General features: G+C 63.7%; 1 protein-coding gene across 1 annotated transcript; it reads left to right on the top strand.

The window, feature by feature from the left end:
- Positions 1 to 691: 691 nt before the first annotated feature.
- On the top strand, positions 692 to 16,761 carry LOC142025939 (myosin-7-like). The gene is made up of 38 exons (XM_075018684.1): positions 692 to 893; positions 2,306 to 2,449; positions 3,505 to 3,661; positions 3,830 to 3,857; positions 3,964 to 4,072; positions 4,165 to 4,257; positions 4,367 to 4,430; positions 4,533 to 4,631; positions 4,787 to 4,890; positions 5,821 to 5,959; positions 6,061 to 6,329; positions 6,935 to 7,105; positions 7,251 to 7,560; positions 7,667 to 7,740; positions 7,879 to 7,966; positions 8,050 to 8,167; positions 8,245 to 8,368; positions 8,530 to 8,666; positions 8,750 to 8,876; positions 8,990 to 9,118; positions 9,207 to 9,449; positions 9,710 to 9,886; positions 9,988 to 10,133; positions 10,216 to 10,306; positions 10,813 to 11,202; positions 11,291 to 11,417; positions 11,525 to 11,643; positions 12,189 to 12,385; positions 12,684 to 12,867; positions 13,125 to 13,290; positions 13,368 to 13,492; positions 13,575 to 13,883; positions 14,008 to 14,211; positions 14,355 to 14,480; positions 14,569 to 14,844; positions 15,562 to 15,657; positions 16,407 to 16,541; positions 16,638 to 16,761. The coding sequence occupies exons 1-38, from the start codon at positions 693 to 695 to the stop codon at positions 16,656 to 16,658; spliced, it is 5,817 nt and encodes a 1,938-aa protein (XP_074874785.1). The 5' UTR covers position 692; the 3' UTR covers positions 16,659 to 16,761.
- The last annotated feature ends 449 nt before the right edge of the window (positions 16,762 to 17,210 follow it).

The following is a 17,210-nucleotide window of genomic DNA, read 5'->3' as shown; positions in this document are numbered from 1 at the left end:
TCCCCATGCCCCCCCCCAGCTCCCTCCAGCTTACTTGCCAGACCCACAGGCTGCAGGTGAGGACGGCGCCGTGGGGCAGCCATGGGGCTGGGAGCTTCGGGGGGGGGGGTCTGGGATAGGGGTGCAGGCGTCGCTATAGGCTCGGCGCATCGCTGGGGGGTGGGGGGCGGGCTGGTGGTGGCTATAGGGGGCTGCAGAGGGCTATGGGGGTCCGGGCATCGCTATGGGGGTCTGGGCATGGGGCCAGAAGTCTCTATGGGGGTCAGGGTGTTGCTATGGGGCAGAGGGGGGGTCTGCGTGTGGGGCTGGGGGTGGCTCTAGGGGTCTGAGCATGGCTATGGGGGTCCGGGCTTGGGACCAGACGTCATTATGGGGGTCAGAACATCGCTATGGGGCGGGGGCGGGGGTCTGTGTGAGAGCTGGGGGTGGCTATAGGGGTCCGGGCGTGGGGCCAGACGTCGCTATGGGGGTCCAGGCATCACTATGGGGCTGGGGGTGGCTATAGGGGTCCGGGCGTGGGGCCAGACGTCGCTATGGGGCCAGACGTGGCTCTGGGGGTCCCAGCACGGCTCTGGGGGGGGGGTCTCCTCCCGGCAAAGGGAGTCGGGGCAGGGGGGCTCCAGTCGCGGGGGCCGTGGGGTGGCTCTAGGGCCCCCCCCCCCCCGTGACGCGTGGCCTCGCCGTGGGTCAGGATGGAGGAGGCGGCGCTGGCGGCGCTGGGGGCGGCAGCCCCCTACCTGCGTCAGGGGGAGCGGGAGCGGCTGGCGGCGCAGACGCGGCCCTTCGACCCCCGCAGCGAGTGCTTCGTCCCCCACCCCCAGCAGGAGTTCGTCCGGGGACGGGTGGTGGGGCGGCAGGGGGGGGACGTCACCGTCCAGACCGAGCTGGGAGAGGTGGGAAGGGGAGGCGGGGCGCGAGGGGTTAATGGGGAGGGGGGGGAGTTGGGGGGCAAAGGGTTAATGGGGGGGCGAGGGGGTGGACACGGCAACCAGGCCCATAGCGGACAACTGGGGGGGGGGGCAACCTATGGGGGGGAAGAACCCATGGGGGGACCTCCCAACCCATAGGGGGCGCCCTCCAACCCAGGGGAGACAGCCCATGCCCCCCCCAAGCCATGATGACACCCCCCAACCCATGGAAGACGCCCCCATCCCATGGAGAACCCCCCAACCCATGGGAGACCCCCCAAGCCATGACGACACCTCCCAACCCATGGGAGACCCCTCAACACACTGAGAACCCACAAACTCATGGAAGACCCCCCCCCAAGCCATGAGGACACCCCCCAACCCATGGAGAACCCCAACCCATGCCCCCCCCCCCAAACTCATGGGAGACACCCCCAACCCATGAGGACAATCCCCATCCCATTGGAGACCCCCCCAAACTCATGGATGACCCCCCCGACCCATGAGGACAACCCCCATCCCATGGAGAACCCCCAAACTCATGGAAGACCCCCCAACCCATGAGGACACCCCCCCCCCACCCCATGGAAGAGCCACCAACCCATGGAGAACCCCCGAACCCATGGAAGATACCCCCAACCCATTGAGAACCCCCAAAATCATGAAAGACCCCCCAACCCATGAGGACAACCCCACACCCACTGGACACCCCCCAATCCATGGAAGACCCCCCCAACCCATCAGGACACCCCACAACCCATGGAAAGCCCCCCAACCCATGGAAGACACCCCCCCCAACCCATGAAGACAACCCCCATCCCATTGAGAACCCCCAAACTCATGGGAGATCCCCCAACCAATCAGAACACCCCACAACCCATTGAGAACCCCCCCCAACCCATGGAAGACACCCCCATCCCACGGAGAACCCCCAAACTCATGAAAGACCCCCCAACCCCTGAGGAGAATCCCACACCCACTGGACACCCCCCAACCCATGGAAGACCCCCCAACCCATGGAAGACCCCCCCCAGGCCATGAGGACAACCCCCATCCCATGGAGAACCCCCAAACTCATGGCAGACTCCCCCATCCGATGGAGAACCCCCCAACCCATGGAAGACCCCCTCAACCCATTGAGAACCCCCAACCCATGGAAGACCCCCCCCCCCAACCCATGAAGACACCCCCCAGCCCATGGAGAACCCCCAAACTCATGGAAGACCCCCCCAAGCCACGGGAGACCCCCCCCAACCCATGAGGACAACCCCGCACCCACTAGACCCCCCCCAACCCATGGGAGACCACCCCCACCCCCAGAGCGTCCCCCAACCTATGGGGCACCCCCCAACCCCCCCGGCGTGGGGGTGTGTCCGTGTGTGTCCCCGCCCCTGCAGACCGTGACGGTGAAGGAGGCCGACGTCCACCAGCAGAACCCCCCCAAGTTCGACAAGATCGAGGACATGGCCATGCTGACCTTCCTCCACGAGCCCGCCGTCCTCTACAACCTCAAGGAGCGCTACGCCGCCTGGATGATCTACGTGAGCCTTCCCACAAGCCCCTGGGGCACCTGGGAATGGGGCGGGGCTTTCTCCATAGCCTAGGGGCTGGATGGAAGCTGGTGACCCTTCCCTAAAGCTCTTGGGGGACCTAGAACTGGATGGTCCTTCCCGAAAGTCTATGGGTCACCTAGAACCTGGTGTGGCTGCCCCATGGACTTTGGGCCACCTAGAACCTGGTGGCCCTTCTCCAGATCCCCGTGGGCCACCCAGAGCCAAGATGTCCCAATCCAAGACCCCATGGGCCACCCAAACCCAAAATGTCCCATTCCTGGACCCAAGATGTCCCAACCCTCAACCCCTCAGGCCACCCAGAGCCAAGATGTCCCAACCCAAGACACCAAAGGCCACCCAGACTCAAGATGTCCCAATCCCTGGACCCAACATGTCCCAACCCAAGACCCCACGGGCCCCCCAAAACCAAAATGTGCCAACCCCAGACCCCAAGGGCCACCCAAACCCAAAATGTCCCATCCCAAGACCCCAAGGGCCACCCAGTCCCAAGATGTCCCATCCCAAGACCCAAGATGTCCCAACCCCAGACCCCTCAAGCCACCCAGACCCAAGATGTCCCAACTCTGGACCCAAGATGTCCCATCCCTGCACACAAGATGTCCCAACCCAAGACCCCAAGGGCCACCCAAACCCAAAATGTCCCATTCCTGGACCCAAGATGTCCCATCCCTGGACACCAAGGGCCACCCGGAGCCAAGATGTCCCAACCCTGGAGCCAAGATGTCCCAACCCAAGACCCCAAGGGCCACCCAAAACCAACATGTCCCATCCCTGGACCCCTCAAGCCACCCAGAGCCAAGATGTCCCATTCCAAGACCCCAAGGGCCACCCAGACCTAAGGTGTCCCAACTCTGGACCCAAGATGTCCCATCCCTGCACCCAAGATGTCCCATCCCAAGACCCCAAAAGCCACCCAAACCCAGGATGTCCCATCCCCACCCCCCTCGGGCCACCCCGACCCGGGACGTCCCCTCCTGGTGGGGTGGCACCCGGTGGCCCTGACCCCCCCGCCCCTTCTCCAGACCTACTCGGGGCTCTTCTGCGTGACGGTCAACCCCTACAAGTGGTTGCCCGTCTACAACGCCGAGGTGGTGGCCGCCTACCGGGGCAAGAAACGGAGTGAAGCTCCGCCCCACATCTTCTCCATCTCCGACAACGCCTACCAGAACATGCTGACGGGTAGGGACCTCCCGCCGCGCCCCCAAACTAGAAGACCCCACCCCAAAAAAGGGGTCCCCACCTAGACCTGCTCCTCCCCTGAGAGGCTGGACAACCTCAGCCCCAAGGCCCCAAACATCTCCCCCGACTTCGTCCCACCTCACTCCTCCTCCTCCTTTCTCCCGGCAGACCGAGAGAACCAGTCCATCCTCATCACGTAAGTCCCCGCCCCCCCCACCCAAGGCCCCGCCCCATAGCGGTGGGGTGGGACGGAGAAGCCACCGTGATGTTCTCCAACAACTCCCCGTTGCCCCTCCCCCCAGCGGAGAATCCGGGGCGGGGAAGACGGTCAACACCAAGAGGGTCATCCAATACTTCGCCAGCATCGCTGCCATCGGCGACCGCAAGAAGGAGGCGGCCAATAGCAGCAAGGTGGGTCCTCGGGGGGCGGGGAGCTTCCCCCAACGGTGTCCACGCCCGGCCCCACCCCCACTGGCCGCGTGTCCCGCCCCCCCCATCACCAGGGCACGCTGGAGGACCAGATCATCCAGGCCAACCCCGCCCTGGAGGCCTTCGGCAACGCCAAGACCGTCCGCAACGACAACTCGTCCCGATTCGTGAGTGGGGCAGGGTCTACAGGGCGGGGTCTATGACGGGGCGGGGTCGACGGGGCGGGGCTCGCTGGCGGAAGGTGGCCGCCTCCATCTCGCGCCGCCGCTCTCCCAGGGCAAGTTCATCCGGATCCACTTCGGGGCCACCGGGAAGTTGGCGTCGGCCGACATCGAGACCTGTGAGTGGGTGGAGGAGGACGTCCGGTTGGCTGTCGTCCGTCCGTCCGTCCGTCCGTCTCCTCCTCCCAACCCCGCCCACCTCCTCTCCATCCCCGCCCCAGACCTCCTGGAGAAGTCCCGCGTCATCTTCCAGCTGAAGGCTGAGAGGAACTACCACATCTTCTACCAGATCCTCTCCAACAAGAAGCCAGAGCTGCTGGGTGAGTCGGGTGGAGGGTCAGCACCGCGCTCGGCGTCGGGTCTTCTCCTTCCTCCTCTCCTCCGCTCATCCTCGGGGCGATCGAGGACGATTTGGGGCCGTCGGGCCGCCGGAAACGCTCATTTTTGGTCTCCATCCCCGGCCACCGCGGAGCAGAGATGCTTCTCATCACCAACAACCCCTACGACTACAGCTACGCCTCCCAAGGAGAGGTGACCGTGGCCTCCATCGACGACTCGGAAGAGCTGTTGGCAACCGACGTAAGCGGTGGGGCGGGCAGGTGGACATCCCCCGGCCGAGGAGAAGGCGAAGGGCCGGGTGGAGAGTTGAGCCGGCGGAAGGCGGGTGGGTGGAGGAGAGGAGGAAGGGAGGGGTGGGGAGGGGGGAGGGGAGGACGTGGGTGAGGGACAGAAGGTAGGATGTGGGGGCGGGGGGGTGGGGGTGGAGGTGGATGGGTGAGTCCTTGGGTGGGCGAGTCCTCGGGTGGATGGAGGGGTCCATGGATGGATGGATGGATGGAGGAGCCCGTGGGTAGATGAGTCCATGGATGGATGGAGGAGTCCATGGATGGACAGATGTATCCATGGATGGATGAAGGAGTCCATGGATGGATGGATGGAGGAGTTCCTGGATGGATGGAGGAGTCCGTGGGTAAATGAGCTCATGGATGGATGGATGGAGTCGTCCGTGGATGGATGGAGGAGTCCTTAGAAGGATGCATAGATGGATGGAGGAGTCCATGGATGGACAGGTGTATCCATGGATGGATGGAGGAGTTCATGGATGGATGGATGGATGGAGAAGTCCTTTGATGCATGGAGGAGTCCTCAGAAGGATGGAAGGATGGATGGATGGATGGATGGATGGAGGAGTCCATGGATGGACAGATGTATCCATGGATGGAGGGAGGAGTCCATGGGTAAGTGAGTCCGTGGATGGATGGGTGGATGGAAAAGTCCGTGGATGGATGGAAGAGTCCGTGGGTAGATGAGTCCATTGATGGATGGATGGAGGAGTCCTAAGATGGATGGATGTGTCCATGGATGAGTCCTTCAAGTGGACGGCTGGACAGGCCGATGAGCAGGAAGATGGGAAGGACGCACAGACAGTGGCCAGCGGCCAGACGACCCCTGGGCTCAGCGGTGGGGGCGGCCGGGCCCTTTCCTGACCCCCCTCCACCCGCTCCACAGAGCGCTTTCGACGTCCTGGGCTTCACCGCCGAGGAGAAGGCCGGCGTCTACAAGCTGACGGGCGCCATCATGCACTTCGGCAACATGAAGTTCAAGCAGAAGCAACGGGAGGAGCAGGCGGAGCCGGACGGCACCGAAGGTGGGGCGGGGAGGACGCGTAGGTTTTGGGGTCCCCCGGCTTCCTCCAGGCCAGGGGCGAGGTGGGACCTGACCGCGCCTCGTCTTCTCCGTGCTCCGCAGATGCCGACAAGTCGGCCTACCTGATGGGGCTGAACTCGGCCGATCTCCTCAAGGGGTTGTGCCACCCTCGGGTGAAGGTGGGCAACGAGTACGTCACCAAGGGGCAGAATGTCCAGCAGGTGTACTACTCCATCGGGGCGTTGGCCAAGGCCGTCTACGAGAAGATGTTCAACTGGATGGTGGTGAGGATCAACAACTCGCTGGAGACCAAGCAGCCGCGTCAGTACTTCATCGGCGTGCTGGACATCGCCGGCTTCGAGATCTTCGACGTGAGGCTTGAGGGGGCTGCGGGGTGGTTGGGTCGCTTTTCTTGGGGGTTGGCTTCTTCCGCTTGGGTGTTGAGGCCATCTCCTTAAGCTTCCCGTTGACCTCTGGCGGAAATTTGGCCTCTTTGGGCTTTGCATTCACCCTGTCGGGTGTTGAGTTGATCCCGTTGACCCCGTTGGGCGTTCGGTTGACCCCGTTGGGTGTTATGTTCACCCTGTTGGGTGTTGAGTTGATCCCGTTAACCCCACTGGGTGTTCGATTGACCCCGTTGGGTGTTGGTGTGACCCCATTGATCCCATTGGGCATTTGGGTGACCACGTTGGGTGTTGTGTTTACCCTGTTAGGTGTTGAGTTGATCCCGTTGACCTCGTTGGGCGTTTGGGTGACCCCATTGGGTGTTGTGTTCACCCCGCTGGGTTTTGAGTTCATCCTATTGACCCTGTTGGGCGTTCAGTTGACTCCGTTGGGTGTTCAGTTGACCCCGTTGGGTGTTGCTGTGGCCCCATTTATCCCCCCAGGTGTTGCCTTGATCCCATTGGGTGTTGCAGTGACCCCATTGATCCCATTGGGCGATACCTTGACAATCTGGGCCATTCCTTCCCTCCAGTTCAACAGCTTCGAGCAGCTCTGCATCAACTTCACCAACGAGAAGCTGCAGCAGTTCTTCAACCACCACATGTTCGTGCTGGAGCAGGAGGAGTACAAGAAGGAGGGGATCGAGTGGGAGTTCATCGACTTCGGCATGGACCTCCAGGCCTGCATCGACCTCATCGAGAAGGTACCACCTCCCCCCGGGCCTCCTGGGGGTGGAGGGGGCTCCTGAAGAAGGATCCTTCCCGTCGGAGCTCGCCAGGGACCCCGACGGCGGCCGGCTGGGTGGTGCTCGGCATCCTCCGTGGCCGACGAGGTCGTCTCCTCCCCAGCCCATGGGGATCATGTCCATCCTGGAGGAGGAGTGCATGTTCCCCAAGGCCTCGGACATGACCTTCAAGGCCAAGCTCTACGACAACCACCTGGGCAAGTCGGCCAACTTTGGGAAGCCGCGCAACGTCAAGGGGAAGCCGGAGGCCCACTTCTCGCTCATCCACTACGCCGGCACGGTGGACTACAACATCCTGGGGTGGCTGGAGAAAAACAAGGACCCCCTCAACGAGACAGTGGTGGGGCTCTACCAGAAGTCGGCCCTCAAGCTCTTGGCCAACCTCTTCTCCAACTACGCCGGGGCAGACGCCGGTGGGTGGATGGGCGGTGGGCCAATGGAGAGACGGGTGGCTGGAGAAGACGGTCGCCCAGGAGAGTCGCCTCCTCTCCTGCCTCACCCCACTCCTCTTTTCCCCAGGCGGTGAAGGAGGGAAGGGGAAAGGAGCCAAGAAGAAAGGTTCCTCCTTCCAGACCGTCTCTGCCCTGCACCGGGTGAGGGCCCTACGTGGTGGGCCTGCCGTGGGGTAGAGGGAGGACAACCCCCCTGCGGGGAGGACGGTCGCACCGCCCCCCCCAGCTCCTTCCCTGCTGGCCCATCGGTCAGCCTCTTCTCTCCTCCCTCCTCACCAGGAGAACCTCAACAAGCTGATGGCCAACCTCAAGACCACCCACCCCCACTTCGTCCGCTGCCTCATCCCTAACGAGCGGAAGGCGCCGGGTGAGAAAAAAGAAGGGCGGGGATGGGGACAGGGGTGGTGGCTGTGGCTCCTGGCTGACCCCACCCACCTACCCCCCCACCAGGCGTGATGGACAACCCCCTGGTGATGCACCAGCTCCGCTGCAACGGGGTGCTGGAGGGCATCCGCATCTGCCGCAAGGGCTTCCCCAACCGCATCCTCTACGGGGACTTCCGCCAGCGGTAGGCGTGGAGGAGAAGATGCGGGGAGGGGGCGGACAACCCCGCCGGGGCTGATTCGGGGACCGTCCCGCCCCCAGGTACCGCATCCTGAACCCGGCGGCCATCCCCGAGGGGCAGTTCATCGACAGCCGCAAGGGCGCCGAGAAGCTCCTGGGCTCCATCGACATCGACCACAACCAGTACAAGTTCGGGCACACCAAGGTGAGGTCGCGTGGTCTCCCCGAGGGCTCGGGGACCTGGCGGTCCCACCGCCCCCATCTCCACCCGCCCATTGACAGCCCTCTCCCTCCTTCCGTCCGCTTCTCTGTCCCTCCAGCCGTCCGCCGACCCTTCCCCACTGACCCGCCTCCTTCCTCCCCCAGGTCTTCTTCAAGGCCGGGCTGCTGGGGCTGCTGGAGGAGATGCGGGACGAGCGCCTCTCTCGCATCATCACCCGCATCCAGGCTCAGGCCCGGGGTCAGCTCATGCGCATCGAGTTCAAGAAGATCCTGGAGCGTCGGTGAGCGGGGGGGCGGGGCTTTCTGCTCGGGGAGGGGCCTCCAGCGGGTCACTGGGTCCACGGCGTCTGTGTCCCCACCGTAGGGACGCGCTGCTGGTGATCCAGTGGAACGTCAGGGCCTTCATGGGGGTGAAGAACTGGCCGTGGATGAAGCTCTACTTCAAGATCAAGCCCTTGCTGAAGAGCGCCGAGACGGAGAAGGAGATGCAGGTGGGAGAAGGTCCCAGGCCAGGCGGGTTGGGACAACCAATGACACACGTTGGGTGGGATTGAGGGATGGAGGGGATCGGACGTCGCTATTGGTCTCCTGGGCTTGGGCGCAGACCATGAAGGAGGAGTTTGGGCGGCTGAAGGAGGCCCTGGAGAAGTCGGAGGCCCGGCGGAAGGAGCTGGAGGAGAAGATGGTCTCGCTGCTGCAGGAGAAGAACGACCTTCAGCTCCAAGTGCAGGCCGTGAGTGAGGTCGCCCCCCAAAACCACATCAAGGGGGCGACTGCCGCCCCACCGGGGCCGCTGCGCCTCACCCACCGCCCCAACGCAGGAGCAAGACAACCTCAACGACGCTGAGGAGCGCTGCGACCAGCTGATCAAGAACAAGATCCAGCTGGAGGCCAAGGTGAAGGAGCTGACGGAGCGGCTGGAGGACGAGGAGGAGATGAACGCCGAGCTGACGGCCAAGAAGAGGAAGCTGGAGGACGAGTGCTCGGAGCTGAAGAAGGACATCGATGACCTGGAGTTGTCTTTGGCCAAGGTGGAGAAGGAGAAACACGCCACCGAGAACAAGGTGAGGGCGGGGAGAAGCGTCGACCCCGAGCTGAGGGAACTCCAGTCAACTCAGCCTGGTTGGTTGGGTTGGGAAGACCCAAGGCCGGTTGGGTCATGAAGATCCAAGGCTGGCTGGGTTGGGCTACATCAAGAAGCCCCAAGGCTGGTTGGGTTCTCCTGCATCGAAGTGGCCTCATTGGCCAAGGCCAACAGCAACCTCCCCCAGGCCTACCCTACCTCTGGCACCGAGCTGGAGGCCTGATGTTGCTCCTTCTGCAGGTCAAGAACCTCACCGAGGAGATGGCTGGGCTGGACGAGACCATCGCCAAGCTGACGAAGGAGAAGAAGGCCCTTCAGGAAGCTCACCAGCAAACGCTGGATGACCTGCAGGCGGAGGAAGACAAGGTCAACACCTTGACGAAGGCCAAAGTCAAGCTGGAGCAGCAGGCGGATGACGTGAGTGTGGGCCGGTCCCACCATGGGCACTGCTGAGGAGCTTCCCGGGGCAGAGGTGACGAAAACTGGAGGTTTCTCCCCATTTCTGTGTTTCCACGCAGCTCGAAGGCTCCCTGGAGCAGGAGAAGAAGATCCGGATGGACCTGGAACGGGCCAAGAGGAAGCTGGAAGGCGACTTGAAGCTGACCCAGGAGAACATCATGGATCTGGAGAACGACAAGCAGCAGCTGGAGGAGAAGCTCAAGAAGTGAGGCTGGACCTCCCACCCCAGTCCGAGCCGGTCAGGGGGCGCAGGTGGGGACCTCAGCACTCTCCGCCTCCCTCTGTAGGAAAGAGTTTGAGATCCACCAGCAGAATAGCAAGATGGAGGACGAGCAGGCGCTGGCTCTGCAGCTCCAGAAGAAGCTGAAAGAGCTGCAGGTGAGAGATCTAGTCTCCACCCGGTTGGGTTGGGCTGAAGAGCCTCCAGCTGCTTGGGCTGGGTTGAAGAGTCTCCAACCTGTTGGGTTGAGCTGTGTTGAGTTGAAGAGTATCCAGCTGGTTGGGTTGAGTTGAAGAGTCTCCAGCTGGTTGGGTTGGGTTGAGTTGGGTTGAAGAGTATCCAGGTGGTTGGGTTGAATTGAAGAGTCTCCAGCTGTTGGGTTGAGCTGACTTGAGCTGAAGAGTATCCAGCTAGTTGGGTTGAAGAGTCTCCAGCTGGTTGGGTTGAGTTGAAGGATCTCCAGCTGGTTGGGTTGGAGAGTCTCCAGCCAGTTGGGTTGAGCTGTGTTGAGTTGAAGAATCTCTAGCCTGTTGGGTTGACCTGAGTTGGGTTGAAGAGTCTCCAGCTGGTTGGGTTGAAGAGTCTCCAGCCGGTTGGGTTGAGTCAAGTGGATGAGTTGGGCAGAGTCGAGCCCGACAACGGTGTCCCTGTCCCCGGACTGCAGGCGCGGATCGAGGAACTGGAGGAGGAGCTGGAGGCGGAGCGGACGGGCAGGGCCAAGGTGGAGAAGCTGCGCTCGGACCTGTCGCGGGAGCTGGAGGAGATCAGCGAGCGGCTGGAGGAGGCGGGCGGCGCCACCTCGGTGCAGATCGAGCTCAACAAGAAGCGGGAGGCGGAGTTCCAGAAGATGCGGCGGGACCTGGAGGAGGCCACGCTGCAGCACGAGGCCACGGCCGCCGCGCTGCGCAAGAAGCACGCCGACAGCGTGGCCGAGCTCAGCGAGCAGATTGACAACCTGCAGCGTGTCAAGCAGAAGCTGGAGAAGGAGAAGAGTGAGCTCAAGCTGGAGCTGGACGACCTCAGCTCCAACATGGAGCAGCTGATCAAGGCCAAGGTAGGAGGCGGCCGAGGCGGACGTCTCATCTCCACCGTGGCCCTCGGCTTCCTGCTTCATCTCCCTCTCCGTCCGTTGCTCCTCCAAGGTGGGCATGGAGAAGGTCTCCCGCACCATGGAGGACCAGGCAGCCGAGCACCGGGCCAAGCTGGAGGAGACCCAACGAGCCCTCAACGACACCAGCACCCAACGGGCCAAGCTCCAGACCGAGAACGGTGGGAGCCCTGACCCGCAGCACCCCCCGCCCCACATCTTCAGCCCCCGCCCCACATCTTCCGCCCCCCGCCCTGCCCCTAAAGACCTCCCTCCTGTACCTCGGCAGGAGAGCTGTCCCGCCAGCTGGAGGAGAAGGAGGCCCTCATCTCGCAGCTCACCAGGGGCAAGCAGTCCTACACCCAGCAGATGGAGGACCTGAAGAGGCAGCTGGAGGAGGAGATGAAGGTGAAGTTCGGGGGGGGGCCAAGATCAGGGGGTCTCCAGGGGGGCCCCAGGACGAGGTCTCCTTCTCCCTCCTAGCGGTAGCAGCCAAAAGAAGTCACGTTCGGGCTTGGGTGGCTTGGGCGGTTCCATCCCAGGGCGGTTGAGTTGGGTGGCGTTGGTCTAACGGCGGACGGGTTGAGCCGAGCAGGTCGGCTGGGAGGCGGTTGGGTTGGTCTGCAGGCAGTCGGGTGGCATCGCAGCAGGTGAAGTCAAACCAGGCCGGCCTAAAGACGTTTGGGCGGGTCTAGAGAGGTTGAGGTTGGGTTGGTCCCGAGGAGTTTGGGTGGGTCTACAGAAGGTCTACGAAAGGTTGGGTTGGTCCCGAGGCGGTTGGGTGGGTCTACGGAAGGTCTATGGAAGGTTGGGTTGGTCCCGAGGAGGTTGGGTTAGGGTCTACAGAAGGTTGGGGAGATGAAGACCAGCTCTTAGTGGCTTGGAGAACCCCAAGAGGGCTCCAGTTGACGTGGACCCAGCGGTCCCACCTTCTCCTCGCCCTCCCCCCCCAGGCCAAGAACGCGCTGGCCCACGCTCTCCAGTCGGCCCGGCACGACTGCGACCTGCTGCGGGAGCAGTACGAGGAGGAGACGGAGGCCAAGGCCGAGCTCCAGCGCTCGCTCTCCAAGGCCAACTCCGAGGTGGCGCAGTGGCGGACCAAGTACGAGACGGACGCCATCCAGCGCACCGAGGAGCTGGAGGAGGCCAAGTGAGTCACCTCCCCACGGGTGCTGAGGCTCTCCCGTGGGTGGTGGGACCCGCTCGGTCTTGCTGGCCGTCACCGCCCCTCTTCCCTCAAGCAGCCACCACCCAGGACGTTGGGCTGCTTCACGCGTGGTAGATCTAGAGCCCAATTTGTGGACTAGAAACCCATTTTGAGGAACCTAGACCGTCCGCAACCCTCACGAGTCCTACCACCGTCTTCCTCTCAAATGTCTTCGTTTTGCGGGTGACCAACCGGCTGGGCTGGTGGGGTCACACGTAGGTTTTTCCCCTCTGTCCGGCAGGAAGAAGCTGGCCCAGCGGCTGCAGGAGGCCGAGGAGGCGGTGGAGGCGGTCAACGCCAAGTGCTCCTCCCTGGAGAAGACCAAGCACCGGCTGCAGAACGAGATCGAAGACCTCATGGCGGACCTGGAGCGGTCGAACGCGGCGGCCGCCGCCCTGGACAAGAAGCAGAGGAACTTCGACAAGGTTGGGGGCACCGAGGACGGGTGGGAGGAGGAGGAGGGTGGGAAGGGGGCGGAGAGACGTGGGGCCCACCCATCGTACCCACCAAAGACGGGCAGGAGAAGCAGCCCAGAAGAAAGGTGGGCAACTCTCGAGGGCCGTGTTTCGGCAGAGCTTCAAGTCCCACCAGGAGATTGCTGGGGAGAGGAGGAGGAGGATGAAGAGAGGGTTCTTCATGGGGGAAGCAGCTGGTGACGGGGGTCCTGGTGATGTCCCCATAGATCTTGTCCGAGTGGAAGCAGAAGTTCGAGGAGTCGCAGACGGAGCTGGAGGCGTCGCAGAAGGAGGCCAGGTCCCTCAGCACCGAGCTCTTCAAGCTGAAGAACGCCTACGAGGAGTCGCTCGAGCACCTGGAGACCTTCAAGAGGGAGAACAAGAACCTCCAAGGTGAGACCGCGGGGCACGTCCCACCCCGCTCTTCCCCGCCGCCGTCCACGTGACCCGGCGGGATCTCCCCCGCGCAGAGGAGATCTCGGACCTGACGGAGCAGCTGGGCGCCAGCCACAAGACCATCCACGAGCTGGAGAAGGCGCGGAAGCAGCTGGACGCCGAGAAGCTGGAGCTCCAAGCCGCGCTGGAGGAGGCCGAGGTGAGCCGAGGCGCGTCCCCACGCCTCCCCGTCTCCTGCCGGTCTCCTCCGGGGTCCTCGACGTCCTCTCCGTGCCCCCCAGGCCTCTCTGGAGCACGAGGAGGGCAAGATCCTGAGGGCCCAGCTGGAGTTCAACCAGGTGAAGGCGGACTACGAGCGCAAGCTGGCCGAGAAGGACGAGGAGACGGAGCAGGCCAAGCGCAACCACCTGCGGGCGGTGGACTCGCTGCAGACCTCGCTGGACGCCGAGACCCGGAGCCGCAACGAGGCGCTGAGGCTGAAGAAGAAGATGGAGGGCGACCTCAACGAGATGGAGCTCCAGCTCGGCCACGCCAACCGCCTGGCCGCCGAGGCCCAGAAGCAAGTCAAGACCTTGCAGGGCTACCTCAAGGTACCCGTCGGACGGCCGTCCCGCGAGGAGGCGAGGCGTCGCCGTTCCCGCCGCCCCGCGGCGGCGACCCCCCCTTCCGCACCCTCCCCGCTGACCGTCGCCCCCTCCCCGCGCCGCCCGGCAGGACACGCAGCTGCAGTTGGACGACGCGGTGCGGGTCAACGAGGACCTGAAGGAGAACGTCGCCATCGCGGAGCGGAGGAACAACCTCCTGCAGTCGGAGCTGGAGGAGCTGCGGGCGGCGGTGGAGCAGAGCGAGAGGGCCCGCAAGTTGGCCGAGCAGGAGCTGATCGAGGCCAGCGAGAGGGTCCAGCTCCTCCACTCGCAGGTGAGACCTCCCGGAGCTCCCAGGAGAGAGGTCGCCTCCGACCCTGGAGAAACCGGGGGCGCGGGCGGCTGCTGGGTCGGGTCGTCGAGAGCTCCGGGCGAAGCCCCACGGCCACCTCCCGAGAGCCGCTCTGCCGTCTCCAGAACACCAGCCTCATCAACCAGAAGAAGAAGATGGAGGGCGACATCTCCCAGCTGCAGGCGGAGGTGGAAGAGGCCATCCAGGAGTGCAGGAACGCCGAGGAGAAGGCCAAGAAGGCCATCACCGACGTGAGTGCCGCGGGGGGACCCGCGCCCGGGGGGGGGACGGAGAAGGCGCCCGGGGCCGCCTCCTCCCATCGCTTCTCTCCTCGGGCAGGCGGCCATGATGGCCGAGGAGCTGAAGAAGGAGCAGGACACCAGCGCCCACCTGGAGCGGATGAAGAAGAACATGGAGCAGACCATCAAGGACCTGCAGCTGCGGCTGGACGAGGCCGAGCAGTTGGCCCTCAAGGGGGGCAAGAAGCAGCTGCAGAAGCTGGAGGCCCGCGTCAGGGAGCTGGAGAACGAGCTGGAGGCCGAGCAGAAGCGCAACGCCGAGAGCGTCAAGGGCCTCCGCAAGTCCGAGCGGCGCGTCAAGGAGCTCAGCTACCAGGTGGAGTGCCTGGGGTGGCCCGGAAGGTCGCCCGCTGGCCCCGCGGCCACAGCGACCTACGGCCGATGCCGTAGCGTGACCTAGAAGGCGGTTGACCCGGTGGTCAGGGAGACGCGGGTTACCCAGGCCACCCACTGCCTCCATGTCTGATGCTGTAGCATGACCTAGAACATGGTTGACCTGGTGGCCAGGGGGACATGGGTTACCCAGACCACCCACTGCCTCCATGTCCGATGCCATAGCGTGACCTAGAACGCGGTTGACTCAGTGGCCACTGGACACGGGTTACCCAGACCACCCACTGCCTCCATGCCCGACCCTGTTGTATGACCTAGAACACGGTTGACGTGGTAGCCAGGGGGACACGGGTTACCCAGACCACCCACTGCCTCCATGTCCGGTGCCGTAGCATGACCTAGAACACAGGTGACCCGGTGGCCGTGAGCCCCCCAGGCCACCTCCTGCCCTCCCAGCATCCCCAGGGTCTTTGCGTGACCCAGAACCTCACGTGGGACCTCGGCAGGGCCAAGAAGCCACCTTCACCCTGGGGGTCAACCCTACCTTCTGCCCCATAGCCGAGACGACCCACAGATCTTGAGACGTTCCGCTCCACCCCCCCTAGAACATCGTTAATCATCTCCTGACCCTAATTGCTCTCGTGGTGCCCCAGAGCACGGATGGGTCTGGGTCCTGACCTACATGTGTCTCACCTGGCAGACGGAAGAGGACCGCAAGAACCTGGTCCGGCTGCAGGACCTGGTGGACAAGCTCCAGCTGAAGGTCAAGGCCTACAAGCGGCAGGCGGAGGAGGCGGTGAGCGCTGGGGGGGGCGGCCATGGGGCCACGCCCTAGGATGGAATGGGGTGGGGCTGGGACGCAGGAGAGGGTGTGGGGAATCCCAGGGGACCTGGACATGGCGTGATCAGGGGTGGGGAGGGTGGGTCAAGGGAGAGATGGAGGGGGGGACAGAGGGATGATGGTGGGATGGATGAAGGTTGGAGGGATGGATGGAAGGTGGGAGAGATGGTTGGTTGGTTGGATGGATGGATGGAAGGTTGGATGGATGGATGGTTGAGTGGATGGTTGAATGACGGGATGGAAGGATCCAACCCGCGTTGCTTGGGTGGATGGAAGGTGGGACGGATGGACGGTTGAGTGCCTGGAAGGTGGGACAAGTGGCTAGAAGGTTGGATGGATGGATGGGTGGATGGATGGAAGGTTGAGTAGATGGCTAATTGGATGGTTGAGTGGATGGAAGGTGGGACAACTGGCTAGAAGGATGGATGGGTGGATGGATGGACAGATGGGTGGAAGGTTGAGTAGATGGATGGTTGATTGGATGAGGAGCTGGTTGGTTGGATGGTTGGGTGGATGAAGGTGGGTTGGATGGCTGGAAGGCAGGATGCTTGGCTGGATGGTGTGACCGAGGGAACACTAAGAAGCGCAGAGAGACGGACAGCTGGACGGCCGGTAGGACAGCTGGACGGGTGGCAGGTGGGACAGACGGACGGATGGATGGGGGGCAGCCCCACCGACGCCCCCCCCAACCTCTCCGCCCCCAGGAGGAACAGGCCAACACCAACCTGGCCAAGTTCCGCAAGGCGCAGCACGAGCTGGACGAGGCGGAGGAGCGCGCCGACATCGCCGAGTCCCAGGTCAACAAGCTGCGGGCCAAGAGCCGCGACATCGGCGCCAAGGTGGGACCTTCCCCCTGCCCCACGGCTGCCCCACGGCCGCCCCACGGCTGCCCCCTTGCCCCACGCTCACGTGCCCTTCTTCTCTTTCTCCACCAGAAGGGCCTCAACGAGGAGTGAAGCTCTGGCCCTCCAACCGTCCCCCCAGCCCCCTAACTGCCCCACACCCCCCCTCTCGGCCCCCCAACCTCGGTGGGCCAATAAAAAGCATCAAGCAGCAGCGGTTTGTGTGGGGCTGCTTTTTGGGGGGGGGGGTGTGGGGAGGCAAGGGTTGCCCCACGGCGTGACACCAATGGTCCCACGGTGTGGCATCCCCAAGATGGACGGAGCTGACACAAGATGTCCGACCGCCGTGCAACACGGCGCGCCCCACGGTGCAACACGACGTGACCCACGGTGCCCCACAGCCTCGACCTGCCCCACGGCGCATCTTAACCTGCCCCATGGCGCAAGTCAACCTCAACCTGCCCCATGGCACAACTCAACCCCAACCTGCCCCATGGCGCAACTCAGTCTGCCCCACGGTGCTCCACAACCTGCCCCACGGCGCAACACAACCACAAGCTGCCCCACGGCGCATCTCAACCACCACCTGCCCCACCCCGATCCCACAGCCACACGTGGGGAGAGACCCCCCCGGGGGCAGATGTGGGGCTGGGGAGGGAGGGCAGG

Source organism: Buteo buteo, chromosome 30 (genome assembly GCF_964188355.1).
Source record: "Buteo buteo chromosome 30, bButBut1.hap1.1, whole genome shotgun sequence".
NCBI lineage: Eukaryota > Metazoa > Chordata > Aves > Accipitriformes > Accipitridae > Buteo > Buteo buteo.
The sequence above is the reverse complement of the archived record's forward strand: the minus strand, read 5'-3'. Positions and strand labels throughout refer to the sequence as shown.

What these genes read in the sequence shown, in the direction of transcription:
- LOC142025939 (XM_075018684.1), top strand. Translation starts at nt 693, where the DNA reads ATGGAGGAGGCGGCGCTGGCGGCGCTGGGGGCGGCAGCCCCCTACCTG. An exon ending in TACGGGGACTTCCGCCAGCG is followed by an intron (nt 8,168 to 8,244) that starts GTAGGCGTGGAG and finishes TCCCGCCCCCAG; the next exon opens with GTACCGCATCCTGAACCCGG. An exon ending in TTCAGCTCCAAGTGCAGGCC is followed by an intron (nt 9,119 to 9,206) that starts GTGAGTGAGGTC and finishes GCCCCAACGCAG; the next exon opens with GAGCAAGACAACCTCAACGA.